The 16,760-nt window shown below is 41.6% G+C and overlaps 1 protein-coding gene and 1 long non-coding RNA gene across 2 annotated transcripts; one reads left to right on the top strand and one right to left on the bottom strand.

Annotated features, from left to right (window-relative positions):
• Positions 1–905: 905 nt before the first annotated feature.
• On the top strand, positions 906–2,708 carry LOC144455069 (mortality factor 4-like protein 2). Its single transcript, XM_078148061.1, has one exon. It carries the CDS (start codon positions 906–908, stop codon positions 1,524–1,526), a length of 621 nt encoding a protein of 206 aa, XP_078004187.1. The 3' UTR covers positions 1,527–2,708.
• Positions 2,709–4,993: 2,285 nt separating this feature from the next.
• LOC110203616 (uncharacterized) lies at positions 4,994–13,479 on the bottom strand. Its single transcript, XR_002323015.2, has 3 exons — positions 13,114–13,479; positions 8,565–8,653; positions 4,994–7,577 (listed from the first exon to the last, which is right to left on the bottom strand). It is a non-coding gene; the product is annotated as an uncharacterized LOC110203616 (long non-coding RNA).
• Positions 13,480–16,760: the final 3,281 nt, after the last annotated feature.

Below are 16,760 nucleotides of genomic sequence, written 5' to 3'. Positions count from 1 at the left end.
ACCAGCGAGAACCCCAGCACCAGCCGAGCAGGCCCCAGCACCAGCCGAGAAGGCCCCAGCACTAGCGCAGCAGGCCAGAGCACTCACAAAGCGAGTTCCGGCATGAGCAAAGCAGGTTCCGGGACCAGCCGTGCAGGCCCCAGCACCAGCCGAGCAGGCCCCAGCACCAGCCGAGCAGGCCCCAGCACCAGCCGAGAAGGCCCCAGCACTAGCGCAGCAGGCCAGAGCACTCACAAAGCGACTTCCGGCATGAGCAAAGCAGGTTCCAGCACCAGCAGAGCAGGCCCCAGCACCAGCCGAGCAGGCCCCAGCACCAGCCGAGAAGGCCCCAGCACCAGCCGAGCAGGCCCCAGCACCAGCCGTGCAGGCCCCAGCACTAGCGCAGCAGCCCAGAGCACTCACAAAGCGAGTTCCGGCATGAGCAAAGCAGGTTCCGGCCCCAGCAGAGCAAGCCCCAGCACCAGCCGAGCAAGCCCTAGCACCAGCCGTGCAGGCCCCAGCACCAGCCGCTCCGGCACTAGCGGAGCTGGGCAGAGCACCAGCAGCACCAGCAGCAGCCGCCTAGGGGGCGCCATAGTTCAGGGGCCTCCGGTGGGAGAAGCAGTAGCAGCGGGCCCAGTTCCCAGGGAGCCGGGGAAGCCAGCACCAGTGGCCCACAATCCCTTGCCTCCAAAGAAGTCTTCTATCCCATACTCAGTGGCTGGGATTATGAATGGATCCCCGAGAATCGGGTGCTCCGCTACTCTCCTGACCAGCTAAAGCAGGATAGTGATACCGCTATCCAGAAGACCACCAGAAAAGAACAGAAACAGGCTTCCTCCCTGAGTAGCAGCCACTCCTTCACTTGTGGTGGTAGCGATAAAGGCGACCGGGGTGACCCAGGTGAAGGTAGCACCTCTGGAATGATGCAGCCACCTGCCAAGAGAAGCCGTGAAAGGGTCCGAATTCAAGGGCGCAGGCCACGGGGAAGCAGAGGTGATGCTGGGGATACCAAACAGGAATCCACAGGCAGATTTGAAGTCCAAGTCAACCTGCCCAAGTCCCTGAGGCCCCTGTTTGTACAAGATTGGGAGCTGGTGACCCTCGAGAAAAAGCTCTGCAATCTGCCAGCCAAGATAACCGTTGATGCCATCCTGTCTGAATATGCCACCTTCCCTCTCAATTGCCGTACCAGGGATAAGAGGTATGCCGTCTGTGGCCTGGTGGCCATGGTCAAGGAATACTTTAATGTAATCCTGAGCACCCAGCTGCTTTATGATTTTGAGAGGCCACAATATGCTGAATTGGTGGTCAGTTACCCCTCCTGCCAGATGTCCCAGCTTTATGGAGGAGCCCACCTTCTTCGCCTCTTCCAGAAGTTGGGCCCTATGTTCACCTGCACTCCTCTGGATGACAGCAGCTTGACTGTGCTGCTGAGCCACTTGCAAGATTTCCTGGAATATCTGGCCAGCAGCCCTTCTCTGCTGTTTATTGATGCCGACGATTACGAGCTGGCCTCTGAGGAGTACCTGGAAGTAGCTATATAAAGGCTTGGTGGTCTTGGCTCCTGCCAGATTATCATTTCTTGGAGCCTATCTATTGGGTGTATCAAATCAGTCCACATCTTGCCAAAATTAGCTGTTCCTGTATTGTGCTTGCATTATTTCAGGGTTGATGTTTGTTCCTTTAAATTTTTTGTTAACTGCTTCCATGGAGGAAGCCTCTTCTCCCCTTACAGAGCAGTAACCAGTATTTGCAGTAATGGACACAGAGACTGGGATGCCGAGTAGGAACATTCCCTGCCTGCTGAGATGACTACAACGCATGAGATGTACCTTGCATTCTGATGGTTCCATACTTCAGCGCTTAGGAACTATGTTAGTGCTCAGTGACCGAAGACTTTGGTTGAAGATTGTTAGTGCCAGATATGTCACCACTTTAACCTAGTTAATCTGGTACATGGGGCTGGTTACCTGCCCTTTCTTGCAACGTGACTGTTTCTCTTCTACATGCTTTGTCTCTATGCTCCAATTACTAAACTGTTCTGTTGATTCCAATGCATAATTTGGTGATAAGAAAAAAAAACACTCATCTGTATTGAGGGATGTCTAGGAAAGTTCTTCCTTCAGAGGGCTTTCAAAAGTGTCCAAAATGTATTGATTTTGCTGCCCCAAAAAGGTATACCTATTTTTATGGTTCTATGCTTTTTGTATTTTTTTATTCTTTTAAAATTGATTTATTTATTTTGATTCTGTGCCTTTAAATCTCAGCACTTAGGACCTGTGTTAATGCTCAGTGTCCAAAAAAAGTTGATTGATGATTGCTGGTGCCAAAGATGCCACCACTTTAACGGGGTGTGGGTGTGTTGGGGTGTCAGGTAACTGGGGTTGGTTATCTGCCTCTTTTCGCAATGTGACTATTATTTGCCATGTTGATTCCAATGTATAGCTTGGTGATAAGAGAAAAACACTCATCTGTATTGAGGGATGTCTAGGAAAGTTTTTCCTTCAGAAGGCTTTCAGAAGTGTCCAAAAATGTCCAAAATATATTGATTTTGCTGTCCCCCCCCCAAAAGGTATTCATATTTTTGTGGTTCTGTGCTTTGAAATCTCAGCACTTAGGACCTGTGTTAACGCTCAGTATCCAAAAACCTTGATTGGAGATTGTTGGTGCCAAAGATGCCACCACTTTAAAGGAGTGTGGGTGTGTCAGGTTATCTGGTACATGGGGCTGTTACCTGCCCCTTCCTGAAATGGGAATATGCTCACCTTCTACATGCTTTATCCCTATGGCCCAATGACTTAACTGTTCTTATGTTTGCTATATTGATTCCAATACACATTTAGATAAGAAAAAAAAGTATCTTCTGTATTGACAGATGTCTAGTAAAGTTCCTCCTTCAGAGGTCTTTTACAAATGTTAAAAATATATTGATTTGTTTGCAAAAAATGTGTGTGTGTACTTTTATTGTTCTGTGAGTTCCAGTAGACCCCAGAGGTCTACCCAGCTATGAAATCAATTAAGAGTGAGCTCTGCCTTTGCCCTGGTGTTGATCCATTCTGACCCCATAAGACCTGGGCCTCCCAGAAAGGGGATGAGCTCAAATATTGAGGTGGGATGGGTACGTCCTTGTTGCTTCCATCATACCAGATCTCTGTGGTGATCACAAGGGCCTGCAAAAGCTCTTGGGCCAAGGTTTCTTCTGATGCCAACTATATGGAGAAATAGTTAGTCTGGGGATTTCCTCCTGGGAAGGTGGGGAGGTCTCACTAAGTCTCTGTTAGGGCCACTCAGCCTTGTTCTAAGCCTTCTACCTACTACCTGCAGAGGCCCCAGCAGTGGGGCTAACATCCCATCCCATGTGCACCCCCTTGAACTTCACAACTTTTGCGGGCCCTAGAGGAAGGTGGTGGGACTGGGCCTTTGCTGGGACAACATATAGGATCAGGGACTTTGGAGGTCATCTATCCTTGGCCCAGCAGGTAGAGACCCTGTGGCAGAGAGCGCCACACTGATTTTGGCCATAAGCCTGATTCTGAGGCCTCCCCTACCTGGCCTTTGCCCTACACAGAGATTCTGAAAGGCCCTTCCTGCATGCACTGATCTCCAGTGTGAGAGGCTCACTCTCACCCCCCTACTTTCTCTAGGAGCAACTGCCAGACTGCTCTCAAATGGGGGGGGGGGAAGTGTTGTAGTTCAGCTGCTCTTCCCTAACGCTGTGTGCCCTGACCAGCTCTGTCAGGCCGACAGCTCTGTCTGGTTGGCCCAGCAATGGGCCATCCCGGTAGCTCTCAAGACCTCCTGACTTGTCCCTCTGACAGAGGAACCCCGCTGGGTGTTTTGATTCTATTCATCTCCTCCCTGCCTCAGGGCTCAGGTAGTGTCTTCCCCTTTCTGTCACCCCCAAGGTTAACATGTTCCCACTGTGGCTTTTTTGCAGGCTGGGGGAAAACTCAGTCTTTTTCACTTGCCTTTCTAACTCCTCCTCCTCCTCTCTCCTGTAGCCACCTCACAACCATACACACACACACACACACACACACACACACACATGCCCTACAGACTACATTGGCACAAGGTCATACAAACTTCCCTGAGCCCTACTGGTAGTAGTAGTAGCAGTAGCAGCAGCAGCAGCAGCAGCAGTAGTAGAATTATAAGGAGGGCAGCTAGGTGATGCAGTGGATAGAGACTCATCCCTGAGTTCAAATCCCAGCCTCAGACACTTACTAGCTATGTGACCCTGGGCAAGTCACTTAATCTATGTCTCGGTTTCCTCATCTGGAATATGACCTGGAGAAGGAAATGGCAAGCCACTCTAGTACCTTTGGCAATAAAACCCTAAACAACTCAACAACAACAAAGTAGTAGTAGTAGTAGTAGTAGTAACAACTAATATTTATAAAGCACTTACATTGCCAGGCACTCTTAATAAATGCTTTATAATTATTATATCATTTAATCCTCATAACAACCCTGGGAGGGAGGTGCTATTATGATCCCCATTTTATTGATGAGGAAACTGAGGCAGATAGAGGTGAAGTGACTTGTTGAGAGTCACACAGCTAGTTAAGTGTCTGAGGCCAGATTTGAACTGAGATATTCCTGACTCCAGGCCTGGTACTCCATCTTCTATAGTACCCAACTGCCAAGTGCACTAGGAACCCTTTGGTGGAGGGGTTAGAGCAGGCTACCCAACAAAAAAATGAAAGAAGAGCTGGCAGTCCCTGCTGCCTATCCTGCTCTGATAGCAAACACTTCTCTATGTCCTGTTCTACTGGAAAAGGGAAACCCTGCTGACTGGGGGCCTAGGAGAGGCAGCGTGGTGTCATAGAATGAGTTCTGCACTTGGAATCAGGAGATCTGGATTCAAATCTCACCTGCTTGTTCTTAATTCAAATATTAAGATCATGTTTATATTGCTATGGGAAAAATATCTCCTCTTAGAGTGTGCATGGTAGGTTACTAATGCTGCAATAAATCTACCACAATGTAGAAATAAGAAAGGCAAAAACTTAGGTTTTATTAGGCTTAAGCACAGGTTCAGGAAGTACAAAAATACTCCTGAGCAAAAATGAGGATTCTAAAGAGTCTTTTTATAGACAAAATTATGCCAGTGACAGATAAATAATTCTTTTACATATTACAATCTCGTACATTCTTTTAGGCTATAAAAGATTTTTTAAACAAGATTCATAAGTGGCACAGGGTATAGAGCACCAGGCCTGGAGTCAGGAGGACCTGAGTTCAAATCCAGCCTCAGACGCTTACTAGCTGTGTGACCTTGGGCTAGTCACTTCACTCTGGTTGAGATGTGTGCATGTATGTGTGTGTGTGTGTGTGTGTGTGTGTGTGTATAGATTTGATATATATATATATATACATATATATATTCATAAATATCCGATGCTTCCTTCAATGTCATAAAAGTTGAACACAGTTAAATGCAATCATAAGCTCATATATCTTCTAAGGGAACAAACCTAGTAAGCAAACCCTATTGGTAAACTGAGTCAGGTTACAGATTAAACACTGAGCTTGCAAAATCCTACACTTATGGAAACACAAGGCTACATTTTAAAGAAGTGGGCTTTACAAGTCATGACTGGCATCAGGGACATTCTTCCACAAATAAAGTCTTTTTTGAAGGTTTTTAAATTGCTGTATTCCTTTCCTCCTCACATTTGCTTTCTTATCTCAGGAATGCCAAAAGTCTTCCTTTAAACACCATTGTTCCATGAGTCAGGTTTTAGGCAGGTGAGGTTAATATTAAAAGAAGATAAACTTTCCGTTAACCAAAAGTGGCAGGAGGAATGGGCCTGAGCCCTTAATAATAAGAAATTAGTGGGGCAAGTAGGTGGTGCACCAGGCCTGGAGTCAGGAGGACCTGAGTTCAAATCCAGCCTCAGACCAGACACTTAGCACTTACCAGCTGTGTGACCCTGGACAAGTCACTTAACCTCAACTGCCTCATGAAAAATATTAAATGAATAAATGAGAAATTAGTAATAGGAAATGAAAGATAAAAATTTCCCATCACGATTTCCCCTGTCTTCATAGATATGTTCACTTTAAGGGGAAGCAAGGTGATGCAGTGGATAGAGCATCAGCCCTGGAGTAAGGAGGACCTGAATTCTAATCTGACCTCAGACACACAATACTTTCTAGCTATGTGACCCTGGGCAAGTCACTTAACCCTGATTGCCTCACAGAAGAAAAAAAAAAAAGATATGTCCACATCAGATTTTGGGCATGTATCTCTGCAGGTAAAGAGAAGAACAGGAAATACTAAAGCAAGAGTAACATAATAATGATCACCATTATTAAACAATACAAGGTCTCACTGATTCAGCTTGTTCCTGGTAACCCATCCCAAATTTGCACTTAATCAGTTTCTTTCCAAGAAGTACCACATAGCCATCTAGTGCCTGGAAACATTTTCCCTTAGAAATTCTGGAATAGACCTCATCACCAGGGCAATTCTGGAGGTGTTCTTCCTAGTAGATCTGCTTCCCTGGTTCTACCTCACTTGCAGAGGTTGCCAAGGTAAGGCTGCTAAAATCTGCTAATGATAAGACTTCATACAATTTAGTAAGGCCTAACACAACTTCTTAAATTTGGTTTTCCAGTAACTAGTTCATGTGGTGAAAACCAGTTTAAATATTATGGTGCTAACTTTATTAACAACAGAGCTATATGAAGAACATTAAATTAGCAATCATAATTGGTCTGAAAATTCAGAGAATTTCAGTTTTTACATACTGCTTACTGTTTCTATCTTTACTTGAACCCTGTACCTGATATGGACAATGCCATCAACAGGCCAAAAGAACAATCTTTTTCTTTCATTAATTTATTTTGCTTTATCAGCAATCACTTCCATAAGCTTTTGAGTTTTAAATTTTTCTCTCCCTCCCTCCACACCTCCCTCCCCAAGATGGCACGCAATTTGATATAGGTTATACATATACATTCTTATTAAACATATTTTCACATTAGTGATATTGTGAGCAAGAATTAGAACCATTAGGAGGAACCACCACAAAGAGGAAACAAAACACAACAGGAGAAGCAAATAGTATGCTTCGATCTGCATTCAAACTCCAAAGCTCTCTCTCTGGATGTGTACAGCATTTTCCATCATGAGACTTTTAGAGATGTCTTAGATCCTTGTATTGCTGAGAAGGGTTAAATCTATCAATACTAGTCATCACACAATGTCACTGTTACTGTGTACAACGTTCTGGTTCTGCTCATTTCACTCAGCATCAGACCATACAAGTCAAAGGAATAATCTTCAAAAGGATCCATGAAGGCCTGATTTGGAAAATGACCGCTTCTGTCTCTTAATATGACCAGACAGAGACTTCAAAATAGGAAATAAATGCTACTTAAATTTTTATTTATGATTATTAACACAATTTTACATGTAAAATAAGTAATCCAATTTTGAACTTATTACTGAAATGTAATAAAAGCCTGTAGATCCCAGAAAAAAAGAAAGAAAAAATATTTTTAAAAATTCATCTATGTGTATTCAATTGAACCTGAAGGATGTTCAGTACTTTGTTCAATACTTTTGCAGTCTTCTTAATTACCTTCAGGAACAAAAGAAAAAAATATTTAAAATATATCATCCAAGAATATCACGTTTACTTGTATTTTTGGCATTGTTCTTAATGGAAACATTTTTGGCATCCAATCATATATACATATATATATATATATATATATATATATATATATATATATGTATATCTGTGTGTGTGTGTGTAGATATTATACATGCATATATGTACAGTAATTCTTAAAAACAGTCTAATACTTTGCTTCTCTCAAAGTGAAGATTACTATTCCATTAAAATTGAACACTTTTACATAAAATTTGAAACTTAAAACCTTTATTACATCTTGATCACATCACATTTTTGTCCTATTGCCCACTTTTAGGATATATCTGTATCTACTTATCTATCTATCTATCTATCTATCTATCTATCTATCTATCTTATTGCACCATCCATAAAAGAAGTGGCACTGTGCATATCTGATTCTACACATGAATGCTTAATGATCAACAGAAGGATGGCTGACAAGCCTAAGGAATTATTTATCTAGCTGTTTAGGTTAGGAAGTAGAAACAATTAGTGACCACAAATTCCAAATCGGAAAATTAAAAACATTCGGTCTTTCATACTTGCATCCTATTATAGTAAAGCAGAGATGTTTCAGTATTGCAACAATAAGATTAATCATATAAAAATAACAACAACAACTTTTAAAATTCCCCTGCCCTGGTTATAGAAAGGAAGCTAGAGGGAGATGGTTATAAGAAAATCAAAACTGCCCCTTCAATGGCATGGACTCATCTGACATGAACATAACAGGATAACGCTTCTTTAACGCTATTTAATTCCGTGTAAGAGTCATAGTTAACAGTGAATCATGTAGCCAAATTCTACATTATTCCCAGAATATATAATACCTGGCCTGCCTGTGGCCTGGCACAGGATGAACCCGGTGGGAAAATCTCCTCTTCAGAAAGGAAATAGCACAGTGGAGAAACTGAGTCATAAAGCTCTTACCTTTACCTATGCAAGGTCATCCTTTCAACCTTCCAGGCACAGTAGCAGTTGTTTGATCTAACTCCCTTTGAGCAGCACATGACTTTTCCCTTGAATGATGAATAATTGACTTAATAATTCAGAAAGTCATACCCGAAATCATAACTCAGAACAACATAACAAAATATTGTTCCAAGAGATTTTACCTCATCCCACATTAGGGCTGGATCCAATTGTTATTCTTTTTCTCACATAAGTACATAAAAAAGGCTTTATTGTATTTATCCTTTCTAATTTAAATCCATCCTGAAGCAGAATCAATCATTGGAAATTAAGGAACACATACAGTGAATATATAAGAGTTCACTCAAAACCCAGAAATACTGTGACCACTGTATGCTTCTATGCTGACAGATATCCATGTCTGCAGAGATTACATACTAACCCCTAAGATAAACATAAAATCTTTACATCTGGGGTCTCTTAATATTAAGACAGCTTATAGGTATAACTTCAACATATACTCTTCCAGGTACAATTTAATATCATGAGCCATCGATAAATGGTCTATCAGATAAAAATTTCTTCCTAGAAATCAAATTTGTAAGCCCCCTTACTTCAACTGTGAGATGTCCTAGTTTCTCTTTTATGGGAGTGGGGAACCTGTGGCCCCAAGGATACATATGGCCCACTAGGTGGTCAAGGGAGGCCCTTTGACTGAATCCAAATTTTACAGAACAAATCCCATTAATAAAAGGATTTCTTCAGTAAAAATTGGACTCAGTCAAAATGCTAGAAGGCCACATATGTCATAAAGGCCACAAGTACCCCACTTCTGCTTAGGAATTTCACAACATTTCAAATCTGACCTCAGACACTTGATGCTAACTGTGCGACGTGGGGTAAGTCACTTAACCCGGATTGCCTTACCGAAAAAAAAAATTGTTTTAGACTCAAACACCAGAACACAAACACAGAATAGAGAAAGAAAAAGGGGAAAAAAATGCATCATAAACTGAAATACTAGAACTTAATTACAAAGGAAGAAAAAAAAAAGCTTGCCATGTGCATAGCAGAACATAGGAGAGGATTCAAAATATGCAATGATAAATTTTCGGCTTCCACCCTTTAAAGATGAGATTGGAAGTGCTGCCAAACAGGTACCTGACACAGCTTCAGATTTCATGACACTGTTTACACTTGGGTAAAAAAAAGAAATGATGATGGAAAAACACACACACACACACACACACACACACACACACCCCAAAAAGTGCATCTGAAGATATCACACTTCCAGTGATGTTCAATTCCCTCCTTTATTGGCATAAAACTAAACCTTAAAACTATATAGATATTTGTATGTCATTCTGAGTGTGAAAGAAATCTTACAGCTGATGCCTTCAGGAATTATTTACAGAGGCAGAAGTGAGAAAAGTGGCAATAGATCGTGAAAGTCTTTGGATGTGTGTGTGTGTGTGTGTGTGTGTGTGTGTGTGCATGCCTGTGTGTTTTAGCATATTGCCTCAGTGACAAATATCAACTGCATTTTGCACTAAAGCGTGATCTACCTAGAGAGGGTCAAAAATCACAATTAGCGTTAATAGGAGAACATATACCACTTTAAATGAGACCACATCAAAATCAAATCAAATCTGGATTTACAATTATAAATGGTATCATTCAAAATTTTAATTGTCCCAAGGGTTATTAACTGTCAGTATTTTTTAGTTTAATATAAACTAATTTTTTATTATTTTTTTTTTGGCTATTCAATGGGATTAAGTGACTTGCCCAGGGTCACACAGCTAGTAAGTGTTATGTGTCTGAGGTCATATTTGAAGTCAGGTACTCCTGACTCCAGGGCTGGTGCTCTATCCACTGTGCCGCCTAGCTGCCCCGTAGAAAAATTTATTATATAATAAAAAATGCATGCTGGAAACAAAAGGTACATGAAATATACAGAGCAATGAAAAAGAGGTCAAACAAGACAAATCTTTCAAATCTAAAACTGAAGGAAATATACTATCTTTATGCCAAAAATCAAAGTATTTAGGGGGTAGCTAGGTGGTGAAGTGGGCAGAGCAGTGGACCTGGAGTCACGAGCACCTGAGTTGAAATCCAGTCTCAGCCACTTGACACTTACCCTGGGGAAGTCACTGAACACGGTTGTTCTGAAGAAAAAACAAAACCAAACCTGTTTTTGACTCAAACACCAGAACAAAAACTCAGAATAGAGAAAGAAAGGGGGGAAAAAAGTAAACATAAATATCGGAACTTAATTACAAAGTAAGAAAGGAAAAAAAAAACAGCACACCCTGTGTCTAACAGAAAATAGGAGCAGATTCAAAATATGGAATGATAATTTTTCAGCTTCTGCCCTTTAAATATGATGTTGGAAATGCTGCCAAAAAGGTACATGACAGAGCTTCAGATTTCATGATGCTGTTTATACTTGGGAAATAAAATGATGATGATGGAAAAAAAAACCACACACACGTGCCCGCACACACACACACACACACACACACACACACCACCCCAAAAAGTACATCTGAAGATATCACACTTCCAGTGATGTGTAATTCCCTCTGTTTATTGGCGTAAAAGTAAACCTTAAAACTATTGACATGTTTGTATGTCATTCTGAGTGTCAAAACATCTTACAGCTGATGCCTTCACGAATTATTACAATATAGAGGTGAAAATGAGAAAAGTGGCAATAGCTCATTCAACACTTTGGATGGGTGTGTGTGTGTGCATGCGTCTGTGTTTTAGCGTATTGCTTTAATGACAAAAATCAACGGTATTTTGCAGTAAAGCGTGATCTACCTAGAGAGGGTCAAAAATTACAATTAGCGTAATAGGAGAGCATATTTCACTTTAAATGAGACCACATTAAAATCAAATCAAATCTGGAGTTATAATTGCAAATGGTATCATTCAAAAGTTTAATTGTCCCAAGGGTTATTAACTGTCAGCATTTTTTTACTTTAAGGTAAACTTAATTTTTTATCATTATTTTTTTTTTTCTGTATGCAGTGAGATTAAGTGAATTGCCCAGGGTCATACAGCTAGTAAGTGTTACTTGTCTGAGGCCGGATTTGAAGTCAGGTACTCCTCACTCCAGGGCTGATTCTCAATCCACTGGACCACCTACCTGCCCTCAAGATCAATTTGTTATATAATAAAAAATGCATGCTGGAAACAAAAGGTACATTAAATATACAAAGCTGTAAAATAGAGGTTGAGTGAGACAAATCCTTCAAATCTAAAACTCAAGGAAAATGACCAACCTTCATGCTAAAAAACAAAGTGTTTAAGGGGTAGCTAGGTGGTGAAGTGAGTCGAGCACTGGGCTTAGAGTCAGGAGCACCTGAGTTGAAATCCAGTCTCAGACGCTAGACACATACTAGCTCTATGACCCTGGGGAAGGTATTAACACAGAGGGCCTAACCAAAGAAAGAAAAACACAAAAGAACAAACCAAACATGCTTTAGACTAGAACACCAGAACACAAATACAGAATACACAAACACAGAAGATGGTGTCCTGAGAACCAGGCAGCTGTATGAGATGAGAGTTGTATTTTATAATTTGCTTTTTCCCTGTGTGAGATGACAGTTGTACTTTATTATTTGTTTTTCCTCTGTGTGCCTTTCATCTGGAAGGTCTACTTAACAGAGGGTCCACCCCAGTGCAATGGATCTCTTTGCCTTTTCCCCTCACATTGTTTCCTTTTATAAGCCCCTTGATGACGTTTTTGTCATATCAGTTAGTGATTCACTGAGGACACTTTCTCTCAGTAGAATCAAATAGGGAGATGAGAGAACCGATGATCTCTCACTTGGTAGCAATAGCTACTTATTGCATTGAGGTCAAGGTTTTTCCCCTTTTCTACTTCCTCATCCAGAAATCAGCCAGCATGGGAAGTTTTAAACCAAGACTTTCCAAGGCCACTATCTAACCAGACAGTAAGAGAGATTCTAAGTTTGGGTAATGGGAAGATTCCTGCTCCTTGCGTTACTCAGACAGGTCTGGGAAGGTGTTGATTCTCCCTTTTCTCAGACAGGTGATATGCAAATGGGCAAGTCTCTTTGACCAAGACTTGAGGGATCCAAGTCACATACCCCCAAGACCCTCATTTTAATGTAACTCACCTCCCATTATAATATTCATTCTCTCTCTTTCCCTGTTGCCAATCAGAGTTGATTGCCACCCTCAGGAACATCCACTCTCCCAAGGGCATGTAAAATGTGAGCCCATCCCCATGAAGGGTCTTTGGAATTCAAGAGGGCCACTGACCTCTTTTTATTAATAAATATGCAAGCCGAAAATCATTTAATTACCCCTAAACTCTGTCTCTTGAACTTTTAAAACACCACAGTGTATAGTGAACCACACAGAGACTTTAGAGGAAAACAGAGAGGTCTGGCTTAAGGTCTCCTAGCAAAACCCAAGACAGTATTTGAGGAGGGTTTAGTTTGTTGCCTGGCACATAGTAGGCCCACAGTAAATGAATATTCCATTCCCTCAAGCTGTCCAGGGGGGTCTGATCTCAGAGACTGACCTTGCTCATTCTCCCTAGGGCTGAGTTCCCAAAGGAGTCTCCTAATCAGACTTGCCTTGGCCATCCTTCCTCAGAGGTGTGCATCCAGAGTCTCTGCGAGGCTGAGGTCCTCCAGCCTCCCCTTCTGCCCTGACAGTCTCACAGAGACAGCAACATTTGATCAGCCACCCGTGAGCACGTTTCTTTCTTTGCCTCTTACTCCCTGCTGGAACAATATCTCAAAAGCCTTTCTTCCCAGATGGACCTTGCCCACCCTCTCCAGGCGTGAGTTCCTCAGAGGCAGTTCCTTCAAGAAACTGACTTTGACCATTCTCCCCAGATCTGAGCCTGCAGTAGGTATCTCCTCCCAGACACTGAGGTTGTCCCTTCCAGCCTAAGCACCACAAAAGTTTCAACAGATTGACTATTTAAATGCAAGAGAAAAAAAAAAACCAAAAACCAAATGCAGACCCATATATAGAAGTACAGAGGGCACACATAGAAAACAGGCTTAATTCCCTTTCTGCAATTTTGGAAAGCAGTCTTTCTGGCTTGGCTGGGTTTTCCCCTTCAAACTCTCTAAGGTGCATATAGCCTCGTGCACACAGGAGAATTTCTCAAGTGCAAGGCCGAGTCTTTCCAACCTTACCTTCTCTCCCTTTGTGGTTGCCAGATTTGGTATGGGAAAATATCTCCTATTTTCAGTTTTTCTGGAGTTTCCTACTGCCAAAATAAATTCACCCCAGTAATAGAGGCCAAAACCTAGGTTTTATTATGCTGAAACAAAGGTTTAGCAGGTACAAAAATAATCATGAACAAAAATTAAGATTTTACAGAGGCTTATTATGGACAAAATTGTGTCAGAGTCAAAGATAAATAATGATTTTACGTATTACAATCTTGTACATGCTTTTATGCTGTAAAAGATTTTTTTTAAAAAAAGGCAGATTTCTAACCCCATGTTTCCTTCAATGTCCTAGAAGTTGAAAAAACTTAGTCAAACGGAATCGTAATCTGATTCTTTCCACTGACCAAGAACCACAAGGGGCAGGTACCTCCTAGTAAAACATGCCGTCCAAAATATGTAAATCACGGGACCATAGGGCATTTCTTGGAGCATAGTAACACAAATATTGTCTGCCCTACATCCTGGTCCTAGAAATCTTGTGTGTTTATGAAAACAATTGAAACAATTTTGACAAACAGCTGCCCTATTATGGTGATGAGAGGCCACATCCCTGCAGACAACACAAACTGATCTAGATGGGTGTAGCATGGCCAGGGGAGGAAAATAAGGAATTGATCGAGTTCCACGAACAAAAGAATTTTCAGTCCTTGTTGTCAGTGGTGGAGTAAAATGAGGCTGAAGCAGCATCCAGGGGTTGAGGAGCGTGTTGAAGAGATATCTCTGTTGCATGACCATCTGCGGGTGGACAGCTGATAGATAGTCTAGGAGACGTAAATCTGGCAAGCCAGTTCAATCTGGGAGCCCAAGTATAAGGAGCATTGAAAGTGATGGCAGAGAAGAGGAAAGCAAAGAAAGAAACCGGGAGCCCCAGGATGCTAGTATTTGCTTTTGACATACAGGATTATCGATCTTGTTATTTTCTCAAAAGTTTCCACTCTGATTCTAATTCCTTTAAGAAGGTCACATTCTACTGAGGATCCAACCCTACGCAGTAAGTGTAAGTGACAACAATTTTGCAGGTAGAAGCTTTCTGCCCTTGAGTTCAGCAGTTACACAAACAAATTTGCTTATAAGAGGCTAACTTTATTTCAGTTATCATAAAAGACTTGAAAGCGTCTGTGGGTAATTAATTCCAAGACAGTGCATATCTGTAAGCTGTTTACAACAAAACATGTTTGTAGCACAGGACACACAGTATAAATTGGTATTATTTCCACAATAGTAGTGAACTTTGAATGAAATTGACTTCTCCATTAATGCAAAGATATCCCATACGTTAACCTTTCTCTAACAAAATTGATTGCACTGAAATTCTCTTCCCCAAACTGAAGAAGTTTCTGATTAATTTTAGTAATTAATAGAATAATAGTTTTAGTAATTAATAGAATAACAGCAAAGGCCCTCAATCAGTTGTACCAATACCCAATTGTTCTGGCATCATTTTGAGGCATTTAAGGACCTTTTTCCGTACAGGCAAACATCTAGCAGCAGGCAGATGACTAGGCCAAATACCCATTTGCCAAGTTGTTTAGGATAAAGAAAGGAATAAAGTATTGGACTGAATAGCTCATATCTTAAACACACACCTTAATGTAGTAGCTCAGATGTCTCCCAGCCTTAGTCTGTGGGATAATGATTCAGCATTGTGTTTGCCTTTGTCTGTTTCCAACAAACTTCTTCTCCCTTTGTCTAATTATTCCCATATCATTCAGCAAGCAGGAATTTAATCTTTCACATGACTATGCAGGCGTTGTAATTTACCCAGATGTTTGGGGTATGGAATGACTACACATTCATATTGAAAACAGCAAAATTTCACTTACTTGCATTGTGCTCCTATCTTTTACTGACCACTTGTTTGATTACAGAAATTTGCCATAAAAAAAAAAAGCAAGGACATGATTAGATAAAACACCACACTTCTCCAACCACACAATATCAATTCCTCCTCATAGCCATACTCAGGAATAGTCAGGTAGGAAATGCCCTTTTCAAAAGAACACAATGGGGAACAGGAGGATCCCATCTTAGGCTGCGGCTAAGACCGTCCTCTCAGCTTTTCCAGATGGCAGACCTCCACCTGTAACAGTTGCATTGTCTCTGAATAGTTTGTGGCGTTTCTCACAGATGGTGGATTATTGAGTATTGGTGGATTATTATGACTCATCAGACAGCTCAAACTAAACTCTGTTATAGTCCCAAGAGCTTTTATTTTATTTTTTTTTTAATCTCAGATGGCAGAGTTCCCTAATCAAAAATGTACCATGACTTACATCTCAAATTTAAATTTGTCCTTGTGGAAAAACCAGTCATTAGAGATCATTTCTATATACTTGTAAATTCTCAACAAGCCAAATTCATTGTTTAGGACCTCCATAACCCAAATAAGCTCTTTGAAAGCTTACAAAATTAAGGAAGATCAGTAGGAACCCCTGAGAAGGGGCTCCCTTATCTACCCCATTTACCCTTAGAGCTGTCGTGGGCTGTGCCTTTGGACTAGCCCTGAGGACTGCTCTGCATAGGCAGAATCGATCTAGATGAGGCTTTCACCTCATCCCCTCCTTTACTCTCCCCCCCAGAGTAATCAATTACTAGCTTTAGGTTGTAGCATTAAAACAATAACCAAGAGTCTTAAAATTTTCATAAGTGATCGCCAAATTGTTTTATCTGTAACACAAGCAATAAACTTCAGAAGACATCAATTGCATTTCCAGATCATATAAAAATCACTGATAGAAGGGTAGGTTGGCTTACCAAGTGCAGACACTGACTGGTTTCTTTACTTTGACCCATCCCCCTTCACTCCCTCCCTATAGCTGTGGCTGTGGCTAAGTCTGCATGATACTTCCAGGCTTTCTGTGCCAGATACGGGGCGCCCAAGGCCGTTATCAGTGGGGCCCAAGCTGTAGGTACTGCTCCTCTCCTCCCCCCTTTCCTGTGGCCAGGTAGGGGAGGGTGGATTTGCAGGTGGGGATGGAAG

This window comes from Phascolarctos cinereus, unplaced genomic scaffold, assembly GCF_003287225.1.
Source record: "Phascolarctos cinereus isolate Bilbo 61053 unplaced genomic scaffold, phaCin_HiC Scaffold_8;HRSCAF=390, whole genome shotgun sequence".
NCBI lineage: Eukaryota > Metazoa > Chordata > Mammalia > Diprotodontia > Phascolarctidae > Phascolarctos > Phascolarctos cinereus.
Note: the sequence above shows the minus strand (reverse complement) of the source record. Positions and strands in the feature narration are given on the sequence as shown.

Bases quoted from the DNA above. Each gene is read 5' to 3' on its own strand.
- LOC144455069 (XM_078148061.1), top strand. From the start codon at position 906: ATGCAGCCACCTGCCAAGAGAAGCCGTGAAAGGGTCCGAATTCAAGGG.